Source organism: Alexandromys fortis, unplaced genomic scaffold, assembly GCF_014885135.2.
Source record: "Alexandromys fortis isolate MF-2015 unplaced genomic scaffold, M_Fortis_MF-2015_v1.1 scaffold_26, whole genome shotgun sequence".
NCBI classification, from domain to species: domain Eukaryota; kingdom Metazoa; phylum Chordata; class Mammalia; order Rodentia; family Cricetidae; genus Alexandromys; species Alexandromys fortis.
The window spans coordinates 941,771-967,777 of record NW_026067894.1 but is presented as its reverse complement, the minus strand read 5'-3'; the positions used below and the strand labels follow the sequence as shown (position 1 = coordinate 967,777).

General features: G+C 50.3%; 2 protein-coding genes across 4 annotated transcripts in view; both read right to left on the bottom strand.

The window, feature by feature from the left end:
- Positions 1 to 6,468, bottom strand: part of Crocc (ciliary rootlet coiled-coil, rootletin) — a 46,030-nt gene extending 39,562 nt beyond the window's left edge. The window contains exons 1-2 of one of the 3 annotated variants that reach the window (XM_050156079.1): positions 6,422 to 6,437; positions 234 to 375 (exon numbers count right to left, since the gene is read on the bottom strand). The gene's annotated coding sequence lies outside the window, so the exon portion shown is untranslated. Of the gene's footprint in view, positions 1 to 233; positions 376 to 6,421 lie in introns of those variants that run through there. The other 2 variants (XM_050156063.1, XM_050156070.1) reach the window with 2 other exon arrangements.
- A 5,258-nt stretch (positions 6,469 to 11,726) lies between these two features.
- Positions 11,727 to 25,692, bottom strand: Necap2 (NECAP endocytosis associated 2). The gene is made up of 8 exons (XM_050155574.1): positions 25,545 to 25,692; positions 21,414 to 21,514; positions 19,985 to 20,089; positions 19,805 to 19,886; positions 17,931 to 18,039; positions 15,767 to 15,944; positions 13,480 to 13,564; positions 11,727 to 12,890 (listed from the first exon to the last, which is right to left on the bottom strand). Exons 1-8 carry the CDS (start codon positions 25,634 to 25,636, stop codon positions 12,842 to 12,844), a joined length of 801 nt encoding a protein of 266 aa, XP_050011531.1. The 5' UTR covers positions 25,637 to 25,692; the 3' UTR covers positions 11,727 to 12,841.
- Between the last annotated feature and the right edge of the window lie 315 nt (positions 25,693 to 26,007).

The window sequence follows — 26,007 nt, the reverse complement described above, 5'->3', positions numbered from 1 at the left end:
TCTGCACATGTGTGCATGTGCCACAGAGAGAGAACGAGAGAGAGAACGAGAGAGCGAGAGCGAGAGCGAGAGCGAGAGCGGGAGCGGGAGAGGGAGAGGGAGAGGGAGAGGGAGAGGGAGAGAGAGAGAGAGAGAGAGAGAGAGAGAGAGAGAGAGAGAGCGCACTATCTGTATCTATTGCTAATGAGGAAGACAGGGAGAGAAGGAACCCTAGACAGGGTAGGGAGTGGCACCTGGGCTCTCAGGCTGAGAAAGGTTGCGGGTGATGATCTCCCTGATACAGACTGGCAGGATGGCACCCTGGGAGTCCTGGGCTGGGTTCTGCACACTCAGGCTCTTCTCTTGGTCTGGTCTCAGGCTACAGCTCTCCAGAGTCTGTGGGAGGACAGCATTTGGACAAGTCCTATGGCCAAGTCCTAGAGAACTCAGGAGATGAAGCTGATGCCTGAAGGGTAAACTGAAAAGAGCTCCTGCTGGGAGTCTCTCCGAGGTCTGTGCCCTAGGCAGGACCTGAAGGCTAGAGAGGTAAACCAAGCCCACAGTAACTCAGGCACCACACTGGAGGCAGCACAGGCTGTTGCGGGGGTTTCAGCCCAGTTCCCACCATAGGTAAGGAGGATCTAGCTGTGCCAGAGGCCAGTAATCCCTAAAATCCATGAGAGGCCCTTCCCCCCACTACTGTGCACTAGGATTAGGGAATCCTAGCAGTTGGCCTATGCTGCCCCTGGGAGCTGCAAATTGCGGCTCCTGTATAACAGTGCCACACGTCCCTCAGCCCACCCACCTCTCACTGCTCCTAGTAGGTCAGTTATCCTGCTCAGTCCTGCTCTAGACAGGGTAGACTCAGCACTTAGGACCCACCTGGATCACAATCTCCAATGCCAGTTGGGGCTGCAGGGATTCTGGCAGCCCTAGGTTCATGGAGGGGGGGGGTCTGTGGGTATCCCACAGCCCCCCTCCCCAAAGTACCAAGATCAGCTCAGCTACTAACAACACACTAACAATGCCAGGCTGCTGGGCTGAGCGCCCGGCAGATTAAGCTTAAATCCGCCGCTGCCCCCACGTGACCGTGTAGGGGGTGGGGAGGGGCTCAGATGGGCGAGGAGGAGAGCTGAGAGAAGCAGAGATACAGGAGAAGAGTGGGCAGAAGCAGCCCTGAAGCCCAGCCAGCACAGAGGCAAGAAGAGAGCAGAGCAAAGAGGGAAAGAGGAATGGAAGATGGGAAGAAAGAGGACAGTACTCCCCCCACCTCCATTCTCCCCAGGCTGTGGGTTCTGTAGCCTTCCAAGCCCAGCTGCTGGAGGTAGGAAAGGCCAGAGTCCCCAGTCTATAGAGCATCTTCCATGACCCGAAACGGACTCACATGACTTGCTCAGAACACATCCACAGCCTGCTGGGCAGATGTTTGTGCACTACAGGTTAGAAACAAAGAAAGCAGGGGCTCGGACAACACTAGGAACTGAGCCCCTCCAAGTCCCACCCCCAGCTGTATCCTAGCATCCTCCTGTGTAAGAGCCGATACTATTGGTGCTTGCCTCTTGAGCTGTCTGGAGCAAAATGTCTGCCCATCAGCAGCACACAGCAGGGCACCAGTTCACACCCTGAACACTGGGTAAGCACTGTTTTCATTTTTTTGGAAAACTCAACATGCACACTCTGGGCCTAAGTCTGAGCAGTTTCCCTCCCTACAGCAAGGAGGCTGTGTGGCACCATGGTTAGAGCCTGGAGTTGCTGGCACTATGTGTTAGCAGTATATCCCTAGATAAATTACCTCTTCTTGGCTCTGTAAACAGGAAGAGGGTCACTGTGGGGATTAAAATGTGCTGAAAGCAGGGAGGCGAGGGAAGGTAAACTCACAGCTCACATTAACACCATCTGCCAGTTCCTGCTCTCCAGGTCCCTTGGTTTTAGGGCAGGTCCACTTGAACTCATCAAATCCTCACATCAGCCCATTTCCAGATGAGCAAAATGAGGCTCAGAGGGGTGGGTGGATGGGTGTCTAACCTATTCAAGGTGGCACACTATACAGAAGTGTAAGTCTGAAGATCACCTCACTTAGACCAAGCAACCTCCCCAAATACCTAAAGGGCAATGCCAGGCTTCTTGCACCTCAAGACCTGGGGCTGTATCCAGGTCAGACCCTGGGATGCAGTGGGTATTGCATAAATGCACATTAATCCAAACTAGATCCTTTCCAAATACAGAATTTGTCCTGCAAATGAAAATGCAAGAAGCAAGGTACACCACACCAAGAAGGTTTAAGTGTCACCAAGCTGCTAGGACAGACATCCAGATTTCAGCAAGATTTCCCGGGGGATCTGATGCCTTCTGGCTTCTGAAGGCACCAGGCATACATATGCTATGCAGACATGCATGCAAACACTCATACACATGAAATAAAATAAATAAATCTAAAGGAGGTGCTTCAGTAGACAAAGCACTTTCCACAAGCGCCTGGTGCTCTGATCCCTGGCACCTATGTGAATACAGAGTGGGTGTGCTGACTAGTTTTATGTCAACTTGACACAAGCTACAGTTATCTGAAAGAAGAAAACTTCCACTGGGAACATATCATGGGTGTAGACCCATGAGCACAGAGCTGCCACTCAGCCCTGCCCTGCTTCCGAAGAACCACCACAGAACTCCTCCAGGCTGCAACACCCATCACCCGGCCAAAAGGGGCCTCGGTCACCCTGGGCCAGGATGCCCAGCTCAGCACAGATGAGATCACAGATATGCTTGGAGAATGGAACAGAATTATTCTGTGTCTCATACAAGCCAGTGTCCTAAGAGATTGAGTGAAAGAGGCAGGATGCCAGACCCTGGACACTAGGTAATACCAACCCTTGGCTCTACCAAAAATTCTCCCCCATAGATCCTGAGACAGCACTGATAAATTCTGTGGATATGCTCTGCCCTGATAGTTGCAGCTTCCTTCCAAGTCTCAGGTAGGTAGCCAAGGGAGGAAGGGAGGAAGAAGGGAAGAAAGAAGGAGGGAAAGAGGAAGGAAGGCCCACCAAATTGGTCATAGGAATCTAATTGCTACAGCATCACCTGCTGCAGTTCTAATGTGGTTTGTCCCCTCCCAAACTCATGGTGAAATCTGGTCCCCAGTGTTAAGAGTTGCGAGGTGATGGGACCTTTAAGAGAGGATTAGGTCAGAGGGATTAATGCTTTCTCAACACTGTAGTTTACTTATATCACAAGTGTGAGTTGAGGCCAGACTTGGTGGTTTAAGTCAGTAATCTCAGCACTTTGGAAGTAAAGGCTGAAGAATCTTGTGTGTGAGGTCAATCTGGACTACGTTAAGAGATGGTGCAGTGGTTAAAAACATGGGTTCTTCCAAAGGACCCATGTTCAATTCCCAGAACACACCTAACTACAGTTCCCGGGGGGATCTGATGCCTTCTGGCTTCTGAAGGCACCAGGCATACATATGCTATGCAGACATGCATGCAAACACTCATACACATGAAATAAAATAAATAAATCTAAAGGAGGTGCTTCAGTAGACAAAGCACTTTCCACAAGCGCCTGGTGCTCTGATCCCTGGCACCTATGTGAATACAGAGTGGGTGTGCTGACTAGTTTTATGTCAACTTGACACAAGCTACAGTTATCTGAAAGAAGAAAACTTCCACTGGGAACATATCATGGGTGTAGACCCATGAGCACAGAGCTGCCACTCAGCCCTGCCCTGCTTCCGAAGAACCACCACAGAACTCCTCCAGGCTGCAACACCCATCACCCGGCCAAAAGGGGCCTCGGTCACCCTGGGCCAGGATGCCCAGCTCAGCACAGATGAGATCACAGATATGCTTGGAGAATGGAACAGAATTATTCTGTGTCTCATACAAGCCAGTGTCCTAAGAGATTGAGTGAAAGAGGCAGGATGCCAGACCCTGGACACTAGGTAATACCAACCCTTGGCTCTACCAAAAATTCTCCCCCATAGATCCTGAGACAGCACTGATAAATTCTGTGGATATGCTCTGCCCTGATAGTTGCAGCTTCCTTCCAAGTCTCAGGTAGGTAGCCAAGGGAGGAAGGGAGGAAGAAGGGAAGAAAGAAGGAGGGAAAGAGGAAGGAAGGCCCACCAAATTGGTCATAGGAATCTAATTGCTACAGCATCACCTGCTGCAGTTCTAATGTGGTTTGTCCCCTCCCAAACTCATGGTGAAATCTGGTCCCCAGTGTTAAGAGTTGCGAGGTGATGGGACCTTTAAGAGAGGATTAGGTCAGAGGGATTAATGCTTTCTCAACACTGTAGTTTACTTATATCACAAGTGTGAGTTGAGGCCAGACTTGGTGGTTTAAGTCAGTAATCTCAGCACTTTGGAAGTAAAGGCTGAAGAATCTTGTGTGTGAGGTCAATCTGGACTACGTTAAGAGATGGTGCAGTGGTTAAAAACATGGGTTCTTCCAAAGGACCCATGTTCAATTCCCAGAACACACCTAACTACAGTTCCCGGGGGGATCTGATGCCTTCTGGCTTCTGAAGGCACCAGGCATACATATGCTATGCAGACATGCATGCAAACACTCATACACATGAAATAAAATAAATAAATCTAAAGGAGGTGCTTCAGTAGACAAAGCACTTTCCACAAGCGCCTGGTGCTCTGATCCCTGGCACCTATGTGAATACAGGGTGGGTGTGCTGACTAGTTTTATGTCAACTTGACACAAGCTACAGTTATCTGAAAGGAGAAAACTTCCACTGGGAACATGTCGGCTAATTGGGAGTTCTGAATCTTAGAAATCCCTCACCCCTACCTTTGCTACTACAAAAACCCAACCCCAAGTGAGCTCAGGGCTCTCCGATCACTCCAATATTTAGACACATGGAGAGACCGAGTTTGCAAACTGGTGTAAGAATAAAGGTTCTTTGATTTTACATACAGGACTCTGTCTTCTAGTTGGTTCTGGGGGGAGTCCGTGATCTGGGCATAGCACCTTCTCTACCCAGAGCACTGTACATTACCACCTCCACCGAGCCTAGCGCCCAAAGCTCTACAAACAGTTAATGAATGAACACTGAGATGAGCAACTCTAATGTGAAAATCTAAAACTTCTGAGTCAATGCCACAAGTGACCCGTGCCTAACTTCCTGTGATTAATCACAGTACACGAAAAATGTATAAAGCTACTACCGGCGATGTGGGCAATTGAAGTAGGAAGCATGAGTGCATTATGTTTTGATATGGGGCCTGTCCCCTCAAACCTTTTTATGTATATGTAAATCTCTAAAATTTTTGGGTTTTTTTTTTTTTTTTTTTTTTTTTTTTTTTTTTTTTTTTTTTTTTTTTTTTTGAGACAGGATTTCTCTGCATATCCCTGGCTGTCCTGGAACTCTCTCTGTACGTAGACCAGGCTGGTCTCAAACTCAACAGAGATCCACCTGCCTCTGCCTCCCAAGTGCTGGAACAAAAGGCGTGAGCCACAACCATCCTGCTCTAAAAAATTGTCTTAAATGAAGTAATTTTGAGATACTTACCCTAAAAAGAAAACTAAATGGGGGTGGGGAGGTAGAATAATCTCCTTAACTTTGGTTGGGGGCTGCATAAATCTCAGTCAAGCTACACAGCTGGGAAATCACAAGACAGCAGGGAACCCAGGTCCAGACGCCTGGGGTCCAGAAATCCTACCCTCAGAAGATACCCCCCCCCCGCAGGGCTTATGCCTGGAGGGGATGGGGGCTGCAAATGACAAGAATTATTTGTGAGCTCAACAAGAAAACAGGAAATTGGAAGAAGACAGTGGGTCTTCCAAAGCCTCTCCCTAAGGGTCCTAACTCTCCAGACAAGTCGGGTTCCCAGGGAGCTTGGGCAGATGTGGTGTGGGGAAGAACAGACATTCCTTCAGATTTGAGTTCGCAAAAAACCTGAGAGGTCTCTCCAAATGCCAACTCCAGAGCCACTGGCTGGACCCATCCTGAGAACCCCTAAGTGGAAGCCCCAATCTCTCCGCACAGGCTTCTGGGGCCTCACCATGCTGGACCGCCCAGGGACTGCGCCGGGCCCCAGTTTGCTCATGTGCACTATGGAGAGCCTTTCCCCCGAGATCGGCTAAAAAGAGAAAGCTCCCACTGAGGTGCGTGGGGCCGGGCCTGGCACTAGGGAGGCCGCGAGCATCGGCGTGAGGCTTTGGGTGACCATCGTCATCGACGGCTGCGCCCAGCGGAGCGCGAAGACCCGGTGAGAGGCTGCTGGGCCGTAGGCCCCGGGCCCCTGGCGGGAGACTCCGGTGGGTAGGCTCCTCCGTTGCCTTCCCTTCCCGCCCAGACCTGGTCCAGCCCAGCCCGGTGGGGTCGCCCGTGGAGCTTAGAGACCCCAGGACACCCACACAATTCCAGCCCGCCTCCTTAGCCGGGCGCGCCCGCCCCGTCCCCGCCCCGCGCACGCGCGGCGCGAGCTCCTACCTTCGCGCGCTGCCGCCGAGGCCGAGCGGCCACAGCCGAGGGGCGGGGCGTGCGCTCCGGGGGCGTGGAGGAGGCGTGGCCACGTAGGGGGCGGAGTTAGAAAGGCGGGAGGGCCCCAGCCAAAGAGAAGGAGCTCCGCGGCGCGGGGGCGGGGTCTTAGGGTGCGCCAACGGGCGAGGGCGGGGTGAGCGCCTCCTGGCGGAGAGAGGCACTCTGCGGTGGAGCGGAGCGGAGGCGAGGCTAAGACGGGAGCACGCGTCCCACGGTGGGGAACGGCTCCGCCGAAGGGGCGTGTCTGAGGCTAAGCAAAGCGCCCGCCCTGTGGAAAACGGCGCTAAGCGGCAGGGCCTCGACCAGGAGGCGTGGCTCAGGCGGGGGCGGGGCCAAGGCGGAGCGAGTTGCGAAGAAAGACTCTCTGCTACCCTACCGGCGGGCTCTGTCGGGCGGGTTAAGGTCCGGCTCCAGCTTCTTCCTGGCGATCGCCATTGTTGCTCTGGACCGTCCTGCACTCGGGTGCAAATGTGCCAGTTGTAGAGGTTCACTGTCTTACCGAGGTTCACTGTCCTACCGACCGGCGCGAAACCTCTGCTGCGTTCTGCCCGAAGATAACCAGGCTGTGGGGTTGAGGGGTGTGGCCGAGGCTTTAATGATGTGTTAACCTTTAGGAGAGACTGCTCTCCCGATGATGGAGCGGTCCTGCTGAGCAGTCTGCCCTCACCTGTAAAATGGTAGTGCCGGACTGGAACGTTGGTTAGTGATTACGAACGCTTGTTGCTCTTTCGATGTCCTGGATTTTATTCCCAGCACCCACATACATACAGGCAAACCACAAACATATAAAATAATAAATCTTAAAAAAAAAAAAAAGGTAGTGCCTGTTTTGCCCAAATCCGTGAAGTCCCCGCAAAAGCCAACAAGGAAACAAGTCCCATTTGTAAAAGCAAAGAGCCTTTATTTTAATCTAGTTTGCAAACTCGGTCTCTCAGCATGTCCATTGGGATAACTAGAGGGCCTGAAGCTCAATTAGAATAGTTTTATAGTAGTAAAGGTGGGGGTGAGGGGTTTCTGAGGTTTTAAGAGCCCCGATTGGCTGACATTTGTCTAGGGGTATCCTGGTGAATGTTCACTGGCAGGTGTCTCTATCTGTAGCGCTTAGAATGCCAGGCATTTCCTTTGAATGGTCTGTTCTTGGGTGGAGGTTGGGTAATCTCAGCTTGTGGTTCCTCCTGCAACCAGGCATTGATTGCCTCAGGGCAAACTACTGAGACTCAAGCATCTATTAAATTTATGGATGGCCAAGTTCTACTCTGACAGGTGATAATGGTTGGAAGTAAAGAACCTCCTTTGGGTAACCTGCCCATACTTAGCTTATCATGGCTGGCCCCCACATTTCCCCCTTCACAAGCACCTATGACAGGATCCAGTCTTGGGTCCTGCTTGCCCCTGGTTTTAAGGAGGCGTGGAACTACTTAAATTAATTGACAACCCTGGACCTAGTATATTAACAGGCACTATAGGCAGTTGTCCTGTGCCCCATTCTAGGGAGTTTCCCCTTGTATCAGCCTTTTAACCTATTTTGGGCAGTGGTCATGGGACAACATGTTCCTTTTCGCAACTACTTCAAGCTGACACTGGGGCATTGTTATCTGGGCCCAAGTATGTTGAAAGGCTAGCCAAAGACAGGGAGGAAATTTAGGCAATGGGGCACTCATCAGACTCCATTGAAGGCACAGGGAGCATTTATGTTCATATGAGCCAGACTGGTCCACACCAGCTTTCAGGAAGTCTTGGGCTCGCCACCATTCAGAGTAGGTTGTAGTCAGCAACTGATGCTTAGATGTGTCTGCCAGCCAGGTGGAGGCCTATTGAGATAAGTTTAAACTTTATTAAAATTTATTTAAAGAAATACCCATATTGTAGAAAAAGAGCAGATAATGGGCATCTGTAAACAGAAGGAATAGACTGATACCTCTGGGTCCTAGCAAAAACTACAGATTTTGATTAGAAGCATGTATATTTTCCTGGTGTCCAGAGAACCATGTATGGTTTGAACAGAGATGTCTTTAGCCAGAATAGGTCCAAAATCTTGAGCTTGTGACCCATACAGTAAATAGTCATTGCTCTATTAGCTTATTAGAACTACCATAGAGTGGAGGAGGAAATTAGAAACATTTTTTTATATCTTAATCTGTAATAGTCTTGTTATTTTTTAGACCCTTAAAGCTTATGAACTTTTATTATCAGACCTTAATATATATTTTAATGAGCTAACAAGTTGGCTATACCTTCTAACCAGCTGGTTGCAGGTCTCCTGCCATGTCTTCAAAATAGTTCTTGGTTCTACCCTGACTTTAGAGTTGAGGGACAGAGTTTTTGGCTTGAAAAGCATCTTTATGGATTGGCATTTGGAAAACAAGTATTCAGGAGCCTGTTTTCCAAATGCACACACACTCGGGAGGCAAAGGCAGGCAGATCTCTGAGGCCAACCTAGTCTACATAGTTCAGTGAGTTTCAGTCTCAAAAAAACTCCAAAGAAAATAAGAGCCGACATTACATAAAACAGCCCAGCAGAGCACACCTAAATCCCAGCACTTGGGAGGTGGAAACTACAGAGTGAGTTTGAGGCCAACCTGGGCTACATGAGAAGCTGTGACACAGAAAAAGATGACACTAACATGTTAACTAGAGCTGGAGATGGCTCAAGGGTTAGGAGAGCATGCTGTGCAATCATGAGTTTGGGAGTTCGTATCCCAGCACCCACATAACAAGCCTGCTGCAGGAACACCCTCATAACTCCAGCTCTTCTAGCCTAGAATCATGCAGATACACAGACATAAACAGGTTTGTTTTGTTTGGAAACAGGGTTTCTCTGTGTAGCCCTGGCTATCCTTGAACTTGCTCTGTGGATCAGGCTGCCTTCAAACTCATAAAGATCTGCCTGCCTCTGCTTCCTGAGTGCTGGAATTAAAGGCATACACCACTACCACCGAGCTAAACAGATCTTTAAAAAATGTTACTTAAGGGGGCTGGAGAGATGGCTCAGTGGTTAAGAGCATTGCCTGTTCTTCCAAAGGTCCTGAGTTCAAATCCCAGCAACCACATGGTGGCTCACAACCATCTGTAATGAGGTCTGGTGCCCTCTTCTGGCCTGCAGGCATACACACAGACAGAATATTGTATACATAATCAATAAATAAATAAATATTTAAAAAAAATGTTACTTAAAAATATTAACTATGGGGGGCTGGAGAGATGGCTCAGTGGTTAAGAGCACTGCTTGCTCTTCCAAAGGTCCTGAGTTCAATTCCCAGCAACCACATGGTGGCTCACAACCATCTGTAATAAGATTTGGTGCTCTCTTCTGGCCTGCAGTCGTACGTGCAGAATACTAAGAATACTGTATACACAATAAATAAATAAATCTTTTTAAAAAATATTAACTATGCTCTATCTTTAGGTACTGGTTTGACAGTTCATCTCCTAAGTCTAGATTTTATTCCTTTGAAAAGATGGCATATTGACCAGTGTGGTGGTTTGAATAGGAATGGCCCCCATAGACTCATGTGTTTGAATGCACTATTAGGAGGTGTGGCCTTGTCAGAGGAAGTGTATCACTGTGGGGGTAGGCCTTGAGGTCTCATATACTCAAGCTGTGCCCAATGTGCACAGTCTCCTTCTACTGCCTGCAGATCAAGATATAGAACCCTCAGCTCCTTCTCCAGTATGTCTGCCTGCATGCCACCATGCCTCCTGCCATGACAAAAATGGAAAAAAAAACCTCTGAAAACTGTTAAGCCAGCCCCATTAAATGTTTTCTTTCATAAGAGTTGCCATGGTCATGGTGTCTCTTCACAGCAAGAGAAACCCTAAGAAAACCGACTTCCAAATGAAATAGAAAAAAATTTGGGGGGGGGGCAGTTCAAACAGGGTTTCCATTTGTAGCTATGGAGCCTGTCCTGGAACTTGCTCTTATGTTTTTTGGAGACATGGTCTCACATTGCATTCCGGGCTTGCCTGGAACTATATTGCTCTCAGGTTAACCTCGACCTTGCCCAGTTTGTACCCAGTAATCTCTAGTCACCGGGCACTCTGCAGGTAAACCTATGAGATGGTTTCCTATGTCTCTTTAGAGAAAATGTACATATTTGCCCTTCAATTTTTGTGCAAAGCAACACGTTATTTTCAGTTGTCAGGGCTTGGTCACAGAGCCTGGCAAATGCTAGTCAGGTACTCTACACTGAGCTCCATCCTATACCCTAGACTTTTTCCTAGCTGCCTGCCCTTTATACATCTTAGTGATCAATACATAGAATGCCTTCATTCATTTCTTCCAGTGATCTAGTGAGCCACTGGATATATAAATATTTGTGTAACTTCTCAGTAGACACTATTAATTAGACAGAGTTCCCCCAAACTTTATGTTCAAGTCCTAACCCCCAGTACTCACATAGGTCGACTTGTTAGAAACAGGGCCTTACTTTGCAGCTGTGATTAGTTAAGGATTTCAAGATGACATTCCAGAACCATTAAGAGTCATGAAATCCAGTAATTTAGTGGACACAGAGGCACAGAATGTCATGCAAAAAGAGGCAGAGACTAGCATTGTACTGTCAAAAAGCAAGGAGTGCTTGGGGCCAGCAGAAGCTGCTTGCAGCAAGGATTCGGCCCTTGAAGCCTACCTAGACCTCTTGGAAGGATGAATGCAGCAAGGCTGGCTTTCTACCGTTGTTTGTGGATCACTACTTTGTGAGTTTACCCCTAATAAATAAACCTTTATTATACTCCATTCTGGGTGTAGAACTATTTAATACCGCAACATTCACCTCCTGAGTACTGAACTGCAAGTAGGTATCACCACACTTGGCAGACTTCTAGTTGAAGGAACCCTGTAAGTCTACACATTCCGACGTTCAGCCTCCACACACACAGAGGGTGTTCACTCAGATGCGCACCAGTGTGATGCAGAAGTGGGGCCCTTCTGACACAGTCTTCTTGTGTTTTCAGGGTGCACCATTTGCTAACTTTTTTTTGGCCTGGCCTCTGTGTACACGCACCCTTTCACACTTGGACTTGTATGGTGTGTCTACAGAGAGAAAGTTCTCCACAGCTTTGTCCACTGAAGGTCTACAACACAGCTGGTCTTCACCAGTGACTCCAGCTGCCACAAGGATGGGAAAAGACTCCTCTTGACATGCTAAGAGATGTGCTACCCTTAGAGCAGGAGGACCAGGTTCTCCTCTGGATGAAATGATACCCTGGCACCCGAGAGCTGAGCAGCCACACAGCCAAAAAAACATCCGACAGACACTACAGAAGTCAAAATTTTTATTTTTTTTTCTCATCTTTAAAACTCTGGTCCCACAAGGTCAAAACTTCTTTCAGTTCATGGTCTTGACCCTTCAAAAAAGAAACCTTTCAACTGAAGGTAAGGTTAAGTCTATAAAGAAACGTCAGAGAGGCACTGAGGAGACAACGGCTTCTTAAAAACCACTACTGATGGCCCAGGCTTCCAGCTGACAGAGCTCCTCTGTCACAGTCTCTGAAGGGAGAAAAGGACAAGCTATCTACAGACATGTCCCTCCAGAAGCCACCAGGGAAGGACCAGTCATGCCATGACCCTGTGAGCTCAGAGCAGAGGCAGAAGACAGGCAGGCCGGCCCGGTCGGTGATGCTCCAACTTCCTCAGAGCACTGCTCAGCAGGCTCCCAGAGCCCGCCCCACCTGAGGGGCGACTGCTTGAAGACATGGAAACCTGGTACACAGGATGACTCCCGTAGCCGCCTCTGGGGCTCAGGGCAGGGAGGAGGGTGTGTGAGAGGACCCAGCCATGAGCCATGGTGGGTCCCTCGCAAGGGCACATTAGTGCTGGTCAGCATATTAGCAGAGCAATGTATTAAAATTTTCAAAAAGCTGCTTAATCCTTCCAGTGTCCCTGGACAGCACACTCAAGCTGCAGCTCAAAGATGTGCTAGCAATCAGGAAGATCCTCTGGAACATCCGACAATGTCTACAATGGACAGAGTGCAGGGAGTCCCCTGTCCAACAGTGAATCTGGGACACTTGCCAACCTGAGGGGCAGTGCTGAACCCAGGCCACAAACTCAACCCATTCTGTGCTTTAGGGGCTGTGTTTAATAAGGATCACTTCATGGAAGAAGGCAGTTCTGGGTCCCTCCCGTAAGGAAGGATGAGCTGGGGGCCCTGGAGTGTTTGCCCCTGTCGTCTGGCTGTGTAGCACCTGCACCCCAGCAAGTGAGGCATTTTACTGCCAATTTACTGTTTCTTGTTTCTCAAGCTGTCAAGAGAGCCAGGCAAAGAGAAGAGAGTGATGCTCCAGGGTCCAGCCAGGGAGCGCTTGGCCTCTTTCTGTGGGCCTGATGAGGCAGCTTCTTCCCAGAAGTTGTGAAGAAAAAGTTGTGCATCAAAACTGGACCCAGCCGGTGCCTGGCTGAGACTGGCTGGAGGGCGGCCTGTGAAGGAAAAATAGGAGGTGGCAGTATCCAGCTGTTGAAGAGCAGACACAGGGGCATATTTTTGGGCAGATGGGGCACTGAGGAGGCAGTCCCCAAAGGGCCTAGAGCAGCAGGCAGCAGACGTGGCTTAAGGATCCAATCTGGCCCGTGTGTGGATCTGAGCTGTCCATTCCTTTACAGAAGACAGACCCGCGCTGACAGCTCCAAAGTCTCCCATATACCCTGAGGATAGGAATCTGGGATCTTTCCACACTGACCCCAAGGGCAGGCCCTAAAGCTCAGGAGATGCCTTGCCTCAGAGGTCCTGTAAAGATAGTCCAGGCCTAAAATCTTGATTCCCGACCCAAGGCAACAGTTGGTGAGAATCAGACAAGTTTGCAAAAGGAGGTCTCAGGCAGTGGGGAACAGCGGAAAGCTTTTACAGAGGTAAAGAGGGCAGTGTGCCACCCAAGGCAGGGGCTCTGTCCCATGGCTACCATGAAAATGTCCAACCAGAGCTAGTCTCCCAGTAGGTCGAACCAGCAATCCCAAGAAACTCAGGGAAATAGCTCTGGCCCCACCCAGCCCGGAAAGCTCCCCTCCTTACCCTGTGGGTTTGGTGAAGTCGCCCCAGACATCAGCAGTCGTAGTGGCAGCAGGCTTAGACTGTGGCCAGGGGTCTGTGGCACCACCTAGTGATGCCCCCAAATCCAATGAGAGAAGAAAGAAATAGGGAAGTCAGGTATCTTTCTGGTAGTCTCAGTTACTAAATTTTTAAATCTCGGGATCAGTATCCCACAGGGAGACATGTTCTGGGGACAAACGGCTCCAGAAAGAGCCTCCTTTCCACCACCTTATTCATGGGTCCTTGGTGGCCCCTAGAGAGAAAACAGGAGCCACATACAAGGTGGAGGGAGTGGTGCCAGGGAACATGAGTCACACGTGTGTCCTGTTCTGACTTCTGGAGTGGGAATGTTTCCTGAAACCCCAGAGCCTGTCCAGAAAGCCTGCAGTACCGTGTGCATCAACTGGCTAGAGCCACAGGCCACACACTGCCAGGGAGAGCCTTCCAGTCGAGGCCACACAGAAGCTGCCCTCACACCTCTTCTGGGGGCAAGCCTACTCCTGGCTTCCTGGCGCCTTTCCTATGCTGCCCAATGGCCATACTGCCATTTCTCAACTGCCCTGAACTGGAAAACCAGATAAAACCAAGGTCCCCATCAGGGACACCTCACAGTTCACTGAGTGCTAAGCATGCATTATCTCATTTGAACCTCACCACAGTGCCTAGGGGAGGAGGTCAGGCTGGGATTAGCTGTGTGACTGTGCAGGTCATTTGAGTTTCACTTTTCTTATCTCTCATTCGGCTGACAGGACAATTTCACAGGGCAGAATGAGCTCCTAGATCCGGCATGCTCAGCTCAGGCCCAGAACACAGTGTCACTAAAATGCCAATGAGTGAACCCAGGCCGGCACTCAGGGAGAGTTCACAGTGGTCAGCATACTACTCTGAGTGTAGCACAAGGCTTAGCTCAAGTGTCTTCACTATAAACATCATCGGTATCTCATTCTACAGATGGGAAAACAGACGCACAGAGACATAGGCCATTAGGAGCTCAAAACAAAGAGCTAGTCTAAATTCTGCACTGTGGTTCCAGAGCAGACAGCATCAGCAGATGGCGACTCTCTGACACCACCTTGTGTGTAAACGTGTTTACTGCAGGCTGTGAGTACTAGGCCGGAAGCCAGAGAGCTAGGACTCCATGCTGTACAAAAGATCCTGACTTCACGAAGCTGCATTTGATTTTTTTCAGCTTTATTATGGCTTATGAAAATGTTAAATGAATGTTCTACCTGTTTATCAGAATGTTACTGCAGCCATCCCAAGTTAAGGAACACTTGTCCTATGGTATCTCCAGGGCCTAATCCTCCACATCCACCCAGAGACCAGGGAAGGCTGAGACATACACAGAATGTTCTAAGCATTCAGAAGCTGCTCCTATCCCTGGCGATGCCACAGCCAGCGTCCTGTGAGCACACTCTGAACATAATGCCAGAAAGATTTCCTGATGCCAGGCAGAGGCTGGATTCAACTCTGGCATTCTCCTGGCCAACCTCACACTGCTGAGGTTGGAGCCTGACCTCCAGAGAGGGGAGACAATGTCAGACTCTAAGAACCAGGAGCACAGGAAGGCTCCCTGCCCAGGTGCATGACTCCAAACCTGCAGACAGTGCTGTGGAAAGGGTGGTGACAATCCCTGCCTGGTGGAAAGGTGGAGGAAGAAGGCTCCCCAGCACTACCCCCTGGGAGAAACCTCTCAGCTTCCCAGCTCCTGGTGGTGCACCAAGGAGCCCACGTCACATCTCCCCATGGTGTCTCCTGCCAAAGTACCACACTAACAGCTGTATCCACTTCTCTCAGACAATGCTTCTCAAAATCTCAACCTCTGCCTGCTCTTCTTTCTACTAGAATGCCAGCACCCCTGCCTCAGAGGCCTTCCTTCATAGTTCAAGCTCCTCCGGAAAGCCCCCCACAGGGAATACTGCTGGCCCTAGTGATTCGGTACATTTGGCCTGTGCACCTGTGGTTCACCTTGCCCATGACACCTGAGTACAGACCACACTGAGGCCCAGGCATACCGATAACTTCACAGCCACTGCCTACTAGGACAGGACAGGTGCCCTGAAGGGCCAGGGAACAGAGGAACCTAAAGGGTATGCAAGACACCCTGGTGCCACCACCTAGTCATACACACATACACACACACACACACACACACACACACACACACACACACACGAGACACAAAGTAAGTGTGAGAAAGGGAAGCCACGGGATCACTTCTGGGGACAAAGCTGCCAGGTATGGACGCAATGGTCAATCCGGCACTCACCTGAACCAGAAACAACCGCTGGCTGGACTGGAGAGCCCCCCACAGACAACTGCTCCCCAGGGGGAGGGATGAGGGTGGCGGTCTTGCCCCCTGGAGGAGGGGGAAGCAGGCTCAGCCCTCCTGTGCTGGCAGGCCTGGTTCTTGGGGTCCCAGCTGTTCCTTCCTTCTTTCTCATGTTCTAAAGAGGAGCAGAATGCAAATCAGTCATTATGCCACCACTGTGTACTGGAAAAAATCCATGGAGACCTCCAGTCCTCAACATCTGCACAGCAAACGACAGTCCCACACAGCATCAGCATGAGCTACAGCCAAGTCATCCCAGTTTTCCATCTAGCACCAAAGCGGCCAGTGTTAAACCCAGCACCTGACCTCACTTCTCATAAGGAAAGGACACACCAATTACAGCCATACACCACTCCGCCCCATGAAAACAGCCCAGATATTGACTGCAGAGTACTGATGAGGGCAGAGCAGCCAGAACATGCATGCTCGGGGTGAGGCAAGAGAAGCCAGCCTTAGCACTCTGCCGAAGCATCCACAGGATTCTGCGGTTCCTCCTTAGACGTATGCGCACCAAAAACATGAGCTTGGATATTCACAGAAGCTCCATCTGGAGCTGACAAGATGGCAACCCCCAGTGTCCACCCTCAGGGAAACAGATGAACCAGGAACACACGCACAATGGCATGTGCCACCACAGAGGACAAATAACCACAGGCAACATAGGAGTAACTCTTATAACATGACACGGAATGAGGGGTCATAGATGAAAGGGATTGAGTCTCCCATACAATGCACAAAAGCGAAGCACAGACCCAGTCCTAGGTATTTGAAGTCAGGGCAGGAAGCTACTGGAAGTGGGCAGGAGAAGGACTCCCAAAGGGAGTCTACTTCTACTTCTTGACCTAGGTTGACCTAAAGCAGTCCCATGCTCTTAAGTAGTGTGTGTTCTACACTTATAATCTGGGACTTTTCTGTATGTGACACTTCTATACAACATAACAGAGCAGCGAGCACCAAGCATGAGCCGGAAAACAGCACAAGCCACACCGATGAAGACAGCAGTCTGCGTGTGAGCACAGCTGCGGCAGAGGTGGAAGGGCCAGCATCCTCCACGTGCATCCAGTTGGGCTGCTGTTTCTGTTCCTAGCGTGGCTAAGTCCACCCTAACCCCCATCTCTGTGCCTCAATTTTCATCGGTTCCAAAGGGAGATCCTGAAGTCGTATGAGAAATGCCTGAAACACTACCTGGCCCACAGCTGACGCTCATTAAATGTTAGTTTCTTCCAAGCAAGAGAAAGAATCACAGTGCCACCAGCCCACTGGATAGGACTTGCATTTTCTCTCAAGGGCCAGCTGGCCAACGTCAAGGTCCCAAAGCATCATCAGCATGAAGCAGGAAAGAGAAAGAAACGGTGAGTAAAGAGGAAAGCGTTATTTCAGAGTCACAGGCTTTCTCTACACAGATTCATTTGTCCTCGGTTCCCCCAAATGCTTCCCAGCTCCACCGCCCCTCCACTCCAGCAGCCAGGGAGAAACCATGTCTGGGCACCCAGTCCTGCTTGACTTGCTTCTATTCAACAAGACTTGTCAGGGGAGGTTGGATGCAAAACCACAAAGGAAGAAGACTCAAGGATCCAGGACACCACCACCAGCAGAAGCTGCCCAGGACTCCCAGAATCCTCCTCGATACCTGAGAGCCCAGGGTGTTCCCAAACCTTCCTCACTCAGGCCTGAGGCCAAGATACAGCTGAGATGAGCACGCTAAGCTCCCGACCCGCTCCAACCAGGACAGAAACACTGGGCACACTGGAACTGACCCTACATGCCCGCCACAGGTCACTTTCCAAGAAGCCTTCCATGGGCTCCTGCATTATGGGCCATCTGTTTTTCCCCCAGAAGCCCCAGCACCAGGACCGCTCTAGAAGCAGTCTCTCCTGCCACTCTGCAGTCATATCTGCACATGGTCAGCTCAACCTGAAGAGCGGAGCAGCAGAGGCCTGGTACCCTGGGGTGAACCTGGCATGAAGCCAAGATGCTGGATCCACTGTGGCTACATGGATAGAACTGAACTATGAGGGTTGGGGGATGGGGAGGCTTTGGGCTGGGTGGTTTCAGAGTCACAAAACCACAGCCCAGAGTGTCAAGTGAGGGTGGGACTCACTGCGATGTTGATCTTGATGGTCTGGCCCTCCTTGAAGCCCAGGTCCAGTTTGGGGCCTTCGTCTGGGTTCTGGGCTTGCTTTGCAAACTCACTCTGCTGTTTCACCCACCTGGGGAGGATCAGGAAGAGTGGTGAGGCAGGAATGGCAGCTGCTCCGCATCCACACTCAATGCCTGGGTCCAGGAGGCCCTTGCTGAGGCCGATTTCCCAACCAGTAAGTAGTTCAGACCCCAGCTCTGCAACTCTTAAGCACCTCCATGGTTTAGACCTGAGGTTCTCAACCTAGGGGTCAAATGACCCTTTCCCAGGGGCCGCATTCAGATATTTGCATTACTATTCATAAAAGTGGCAAATTTAGTTATGAAGTAGCAATAAAAACAGAAGATTGGGGTCACAGCATGAGGAACTGCATTAAAGGGTTGCACCGGCAGCATAGGAAGGCTGAGACAATGGTTTAGACTCTAAGGTCTTAACACTGCTCTGAGAACTGGATGAGCTCATTGTCATTCACACGCATACCCAGGATAGGCGAGAGCCTGCACTTTCCCTCCAGCCCCTGGTGCGGTCTGTAGCTCTGGCTCCACCTGGACACTCCTATACTCACAGACAGTACAGATACCTAAAAGGAAAGGGCAGCACAATCGTGGACCCAAAAATGTGAGCCTGTTTCCACCTTGTCTGAAGGTCAGAGAGTTTGGAGGCTGCTTGAAATTGTTGACAACAACCAGGGATACACGTCCTGACTTAGGGTGTGGTTACTTGGGTCTTTTGACATTAAGGTAGCTCAAACAAGTAGATCCATTCCATCCTGACAGAGGGTCAGGACAGGCCAGCGTACTTCTGCTCCTTCCTTTGTAACAAGAGGTGACCTGGGGGATGGTTGCCTTCAGGATATTTGGTCTACTGTTGCTTCACTGCCTAAACAACAGAATGCTGATGACTTGATGTCTCAAAGTGTTAAAGCAATTAGCTGTTCAAGTTGTCCTTTGTATCATGTTAAAGAAGTCTTTTGTTGCCTTCTTCCCCCTTTTGTATTGGGGCATAAAAGTGTATGGAAAATTAAAGGCCAGAGATTTCAGTATTCACTGGAACTCCCTCCCAGTACTATTCAATGTTTTTCTGTTTTATTATTTTCGCGTCTTCATACTCTACTTATATTTCTTTTTTTTAAATATTTATTTATTTATTATGTATACAATATTGTCTGTGTGTATGTCTGCAGGCCAGAAGAGGGCACCAGACCTCATTACAGATGGTTGTGAGCCACCATGTGGTTGCTGGGAATTGAACTCAGGACCTTTGGAAGAGCAGGCAATGCTCTTAACCACTGAGCCATCTCTCCAGCCCCTTTGCTTATATTTCTAATCCCCACGCCCCTACCCTAGGGGGTGTATTTTTGTCGAGGCTGGTCCCCAACCCACAATGCCATCTACCCTCCACAATGCTACTTGCAGCCACCTGGGACAAGGGTGTCCACACAAATGCCCAGGCACTACCCAGTTACCATCAGGAAGAGGCCCGAGGACACCCTGTCCTTTCACAAAGGACACCAAAGCATCTGCAAGATATCTGCACCTGGAAATGCTAGGCCCTCTTGTGACATTATAAAGGAGCACACCCTTAGAGTCACAGGGACTCTGGCAGCTCAGGAGCTACTGAGGAAGAGCTGGGACACTGAAAAGGCTAGGCCAGCTCACACAGGTGGAACACAGTCTTGGGGACCATCAGAGCAGAGAAGGCAGCCTAGAGGAGGATTGCCAGGCTGCTGACAAACAAAGCAGTCGCTGATTTGCACAACCAGGAAGAACGCTTCTGTCCTGGAGAGAAGAGAAGAGAAGCAGGGGACAAGAATACGTGTCCCAAGAGGTACTCACTTGAAATGGTCTTGTAACGCCACATTGAAGTCAAAGGCGTCCCCTCGGTCCCCAAAGCCAATCCCAATAAAAGCACGTCGCCCTAGGGTGGGGGAAAGTGAAGGGGAAGTGACAGCCATCAATTTCATGTTTCCAGAGGCAAGGATTCTGCTCAGAAGAACCCCCCAGACCCGCACATACCGTTTCCATCTTCAATGCGGACCACAAAGTACCTGCTGGAGTCAGTCACGCTCTCCACAGCTGAGCCGGGAAACTGGTCCACTGGGGCCTGCGCAAAGAGCTCCCCTGTAAGCACAGGGGTAGGGAGGTGAGTCGGGGAGCCCTCCAGCCTCGTGCTGCTGTGCACTGGGGCTTTCCTGATGTGAATCACACCAGGACAGCAGGACAGGTGGGCACTGCTCTAGGATTCAATCAAATCTATTCCTGCTGAAGGGACAGTGCCAGCATGAAATGAAGAGAAAGGCAGAGTGACAAGTGGCTTACTGGTCACATCTGCTCACAGTGTCAACAGTTTTTAATTAAGTGACAAGTATTTCAAAATCAGACTGCTTTAAAACATCCATTTGTGGAATTTTTGCGAGGTGAGGGTGTTGAGATAGTGTCTCACTATGTAGCTCTGGCTGTTCCAGAGCTCATAGACCAGGCTGGCCTCACACTCACAGAGATTCACCTGCCTTTGCCTCTGGGATGGGCTTAAAGGCATGCACACAATGCCCGGCCTTGATTTTCACGAAGATGAAAAGTTCCACCCATGCTGGGTCTCCATCCCCACACAGTCACTCCAGGGTGGAGCTGCCACCAGCCAGCCCAGCAGCTTCTTCTCTTTGTATGGTCCCAGTGTAAGTGTGTCACACCTCAGAAAGGCCTGACTGCAAGAAGGACTGTTAGAGGAGCCAGCAAGCCCGGCAGAAAGCAGAGAAGTTATGACCCCACAGAACAGTCTAAAACACACTCAGTTCAGTGTCGGAGACTAGGCCAAAGGATGGCAGGTCTCACACTGCGCTCCGGGCTGGATATGGAGCTCAGTGTAAGGGCTTGATTAGCAAGCCTGGGTCAGTTTCCCAGCAGGGCATGAAGCAGGCATGGTGGGGCATGCCTATAATCTCTATACTTTGGAGATAGAGGCTCAGAAGTTCAAGGTTATCCTTGGCTACACAGTGAGTTCCTTAGTAGCCTGGGCTACATGAGACTGTCTCAAAAGGAAAGAAAAGGCACCCTTGTGGACTCTGGGTTCCACAGTGGCAGCGATGACCACAAACCCAAGAGCCTCTATGTTGCTCCAAGCTCAAAGGTACTCTTATCGGTGCCCTCAGTGTCTGATCAAACACACCACTGTTTTGTTGCTTGAGAAAAGATCTCCCCATGTCCTGGATTAAAGGCATGACCACAAGCGTTGGCTATGCCTGGTGCTTTAGAAGCAGCTGGGTCACCAACAGTGACCTAGATAAAAACTGATGGCCCTGGAGCCTGCAGCTTGTCAACTTAGTCCACCCACTTCAGCATTCAGATGCACCTAAAGGCCTTTATCTTGCAGCAATGGTTCTGCCATGGCCTTGAGCAGCCTTGGCCAGGGCAATCTCTCTCTTCCACCTATGTCCTGTGCCTTTACCTGAAGTCCTGTCTTCCAGCTTGATGTAGGCCACCTTCCCTTTTGCAGTGATCCGTAGCCGGCCACTCCACGATGGCTGTTCTAGCTGCCATTCTGAGGCCCTGTGAGGACAAAGGAAAAGCACTGAGCCTCCTGCTCCATTCCTCCAGTGCTGGAGAAGAGGACGGGTAGAGCTGCCTTTTTCAAGAACACACCTGGCAAACGTTTTCTGTAAAAGCAAGGATAGTAACTAATGTCTCCGAAGGTCACACACTGGGCAACTGGACCGTTCTGATGATGCAGTGGCAAACAGCCGAGCAATGGGAGTACAAGCTGATACTGTGTCACATACAGGGCTGCCGAGACGGCTCAGCAGGTAAGGGCAACCACCGCCAAGCCTGACAACCTGCTTTTGACCCCTGGCACTCCCCATGGCAAGAGAGAGCCTACTCCCACAAATTGTCCCGACTGCCACTGGTAAGCAGCACATGTGCACAGACAGATACACAAGGATAAATATAATAAAACAATGTATTCTGAGATGGGGGTTCTCAGTGTGTAGCCCTGCCCAGCCTGGAGTTCCCTTTGTAGACCAGGCTGGCCTTAAACTCAGAGATCCGCCTGCCTCTGCTTCCTGAGTGCTGGGATTAAAGGTGTGTGCTGTCATGAGACACACATGGTAGATGAAGAGAACTAATTCCTCCATGTTGTTGTCTGACCTCCACATACATGCTGTGACAGGCATGTACCCACACACATACACACAATACATAAGCAGATAAACTTAAAAATTTTTATTACAAAAAGATGGTTCAGTGGGTAAGAGCACTAGTTACTCTATTTGAGGACCCCAGTTGAATTCCCAGCACCCACATGGCAGCTCAAAGGGTCTGTAACTTGAATCCTAAGGGATCCCTTCTGGCCTCTCAGACACACGTGTGGCATTCAGACATACATGCAGACAAAACACCCATACACATACAAAAAGTAAATTTAAAAATAAAAATAAAACTGAGAGGTGGTGGCCTGTAAAACTACACTGGTTCCGGTCTGTACTCTACTTGCTACGCACTATGGGAACTAGGCTGAAAATTTAAAAACACACACACGCAAACAAGGACAGACAGGGCCACGGGGACATCCTTGCAACAAAAATGCCCACTTTATTGTGCTCAGGAGCAGCTTATATAGGGCTCTGGCCACGTCCAGCTCTCGGGATCTTTCAGTTGCAGACTCATCAGAACCTACTCCCCTGCCATCAGGGTCTTGTGCTCAGAGCAGCTGCAGGCTGCTCAGAGCAGAGGAAAACAAGTTGTTTACAGGAAATTCAGGGTCTGGTGGTCCCCAGTCCCCAACAGTAACCCACACCTTTAATCTCAGCACTTGGGAGACAGACACAGGTGGACCTCTGTGAGTTCAAGGCCTGCCTGGTCTAAGGAACAAGTCTAAGGACAGGCTCCAACGCTACAGAGAAACCCTGCCTCAAAAATAAATAAATAAATAAGGCCAAGTGGTGGTGGCGGCGCACGCCTTTAATCCCAGCTCTCGGGAGGCAGAGGCAGGTGGATCTCTGTGAGTTCTAGGCCAGCCTGGTCTACAAGAGCTAGTGCCAGGTCAGGCTCCAAAGCTACAGAGAAACCCTGCCTCGAAAAACTAAAAAATAAATAAATAATAGATAAATAGTATAAAAGCTATTTTTAGCAGGTATCTTCTGAATATGGCTGCATCTCGGTAACTACACAAACACTGAAATCTGGAACTCATTTTTTACATCATGAGTCTTTAAAATCTTCAATCATTTGAAGTTGTAAAAAATATTTTTAGCTTGTGGGTATTCAAAACCACAGGCCGCTGTAGCTTGCTGGCCCACTCCATTGACCACAGACCTTCTCCCAAGTGGAATTTCCTTCCCAGCTTCCTTTCCGCAGAGGAAGCAGCTAGGGGCCTATTGTTTCTGGGAAAACACAGTGATGCCAAGCTGACCAGCCGGGACCCCGAGACCATGATGGAAGAAGTACAGAAGGGCACAATCTCTGGCAGAAAGAGCTTAAAAGTGCATGGGTGTGTATACAGGGGAGAAATGGGGTAGTTAGGGAACATATTCTCAAATGTATTCCGGGCAGAAAGAAACACAAGGGAACAAGGACCCTCATCATTGCCCTACATGAGAGGCAGAGGCAGGAGGATCTCTGTGAGTTCAAGGCCAGCCTGGTCTACAGAGCGGATACCAGGACAGCCTGGGCTGTCTCAAACACAAACACATACACACACACACACACACACACACACACACACACACACACACACAAAAGCAGTAATATAGCCAGGAGGTGGTGGTGCACACTTTTAATCCCAGCACTCGCGAGGCCTGCCTAGTCTATAGGATGAGCTCCAGGACAGCCAGGGCTACACAGGGAAACCCTGTCTTGGGGAGAAAAAAAAAAAAGCAATAGTGTTAACATTTTAGTTGCAGAAGCACAGAAAAGCCCCTAAACAGCAAGCACCACGGGTATTTCCAGAAGGCTTTCCTGGTAAGTTCCTAAGCAAATATCATCTCTCTAGAACTCTCAATGGCAGCGGCTGCAGGGCCACACAAATGCAGATCCGCAGCTAACAGCACAGCAGGCTCAGTTTCTGTTCCTCTTACTGGCGCAGCGGGCTTTAGATCCTGGTAAGAAGAGCACCAAAGGTTAGGTGCAAGGCGGGCAGTTTCTTCTCTATCAAACCAGCCTGGACGGATACGTGGTGACCCTGCCCTCTGCCTCCAAGAGGAGTTAACCCTCACTTACCGAGTGAAGCCACCACTGCTTTGGGGGCAAGTCTCCAGTTTAATAACAGAAAGGGAACGGAGAAGGCTGGGGAGATGGTTCAGTGAGGAAAAGCGTGTGCTGAGCAAATTCGAGGAGCTGAGTTTGGATCTCCAGAACCTAAAAGCCTGGAAGCCTTCCTCTGAGTGGGGGCGGGGCAGAGACATGAGGATGGCTAGAGCTTGTTGAGCAGCTGTCTAGATGAAACAGCAAACGCTAGCTTCAGCGAGAGCCCATCTCAAGGGAAAAACACATAGAAAGCAAGTCGCTGGCGGGTCCTCCTGTGGCTTTTGCACGCGTGCACATTGGCGTGCACACATCACGCCAACACACAAAGAAAGCACAGACAGCTGTTGCTTGATGACCTCTGTTCCTGTTATTTCCAATCCACTTTAAAGCCATCTAACGGAAACAGTAAGTGTTCAGTGAGATACCCGATCAGAAAGTGTGCTGTATGCCTGTGTTACCCAAGTGCAAAGGACAGATAAGTCGACGGCACTCCAACACACTTGTGGTAGAAACTACTTTCTATTTCCAAATAACTTAGACACACGTTCCCTTCGAGAGTCACCCTTGTCCGGCAGTAGTGGCCCACGCCTTTAATCCCAGCACTTGAGAGGCAGACACAAGCGCTCTCTGTGAGTTCGAGGCCAGCCTCATCTACAGAGAGTTCCAGGACAGACAGGGCTATTCAGAGAAACCCTGTCTAGGAAGAAAAAAAAAGCCATCCTTCCTAAGTAGCAAGACCCCGCCCATCACAAGTCACAGGGCACGTCATTTATATCAGCAATGACTTTTTTTTTTTAAGTATCTTTCATCTTGTTTGGCTAGGTAATGCCAAGAATACGGGAGGTATGTAACAATAACAATGTCTGTACAACTCTGGGTCTCCCCCTCCTAGAGTGGAGTCCAGGGTTCCCTTCCGGAGACACGCCATATGTTCACAGGCACTTGTGTTGATTTGCCTCAGGTGACGCTTACTCAAGACAAAGGCAGTTGGGTCCTCCCAGCTGCAGCTTGTTGTGATCTGGGGTGAAACAGGGACCAAGAAAGCCGGAGACAGGGACGGGTCCCTCGGATGGAGTCGGGTTACCTCCCGATGGGCATTTCCGCGGATCGGTTGGGGCTGTCGGTTAGGGCTGTGACACGATCCGTGGACCCCGCAGCCCACTCGGGTCCCCAAGAGCTGGCTGACAGCTCACGGCCAGCTACCCCTCCTGGGTCTGGCCCCGACAGGAAGCAGCCACTGGGCTCCGTCCCTTCCTTCCCTAAACGCGACAGCCCGTCCTTGACCCCCGCAGTGCATGCCAGGGTGGCAGGGGAAAGGTTAAGCCAGAACGGTCACCTGTAGCCACGGTTGGTGGCCCGCGGCGGGATGCGGTAGACGTGGACCTCGGGCTTGACACAGAGAACCGACTCGTACTCGTTCTCCTCCATCGCGACTGCCGGAGCTCACCCAACTTCCGGCTTCTTCCCCGCCCCCTCGGGGCCGGAACTGACGCGACTCTATGACCAGCTCTGTCTAGAGCAGCGCTTCCCGGCCCTCGGTTGCTCCTCGTCGAGTGCCCTCTGCCGGTCACCTTGGGTCAAAACCCTGTTGCTGTGTGCCCTGAAAAGCCGCGAAGCCAACCTAGGACCTAATCCGGAATCTGGTTGGGGGCCAAACTCCTACACCCTGGGTCAGGCCGGCTGATAGGTTAAACTGTGCCTTCTCTGCAGCCTCTCCCTCCTCCAGCCCTCGTACGTGCTTGTTCCCAGCCGAATGCCCTCCTCCCGGCTAACCCAAGAAGGTTCTCAGAGGCTTCTGG

Bases quoted from the DNA above. Each gene is read 5' to 3' on its own strand.
- Necap2 (XM_050155574.1), bottom strand. From the start codon at position 25,636: ATGGAGGAGAACGAGTACGAGTCGGTTCTCTGTGTCAAGCCCGAGGTC. The intron at 21,515-25,544 runs GTGACCGTTCTG...TTGTCCTCACAG, and splicing joins GCCACCAACCGTGGCTACAG to GGCCTCAGAATGGCAGCTAG. The intron at 19,887-19,984 runs GTATGTGCGGGT...CCCCCACCCTAG, and splicing joins CCGCATTGAAGATGGAAACG to GGCGACGTGCTTTTATTGGG.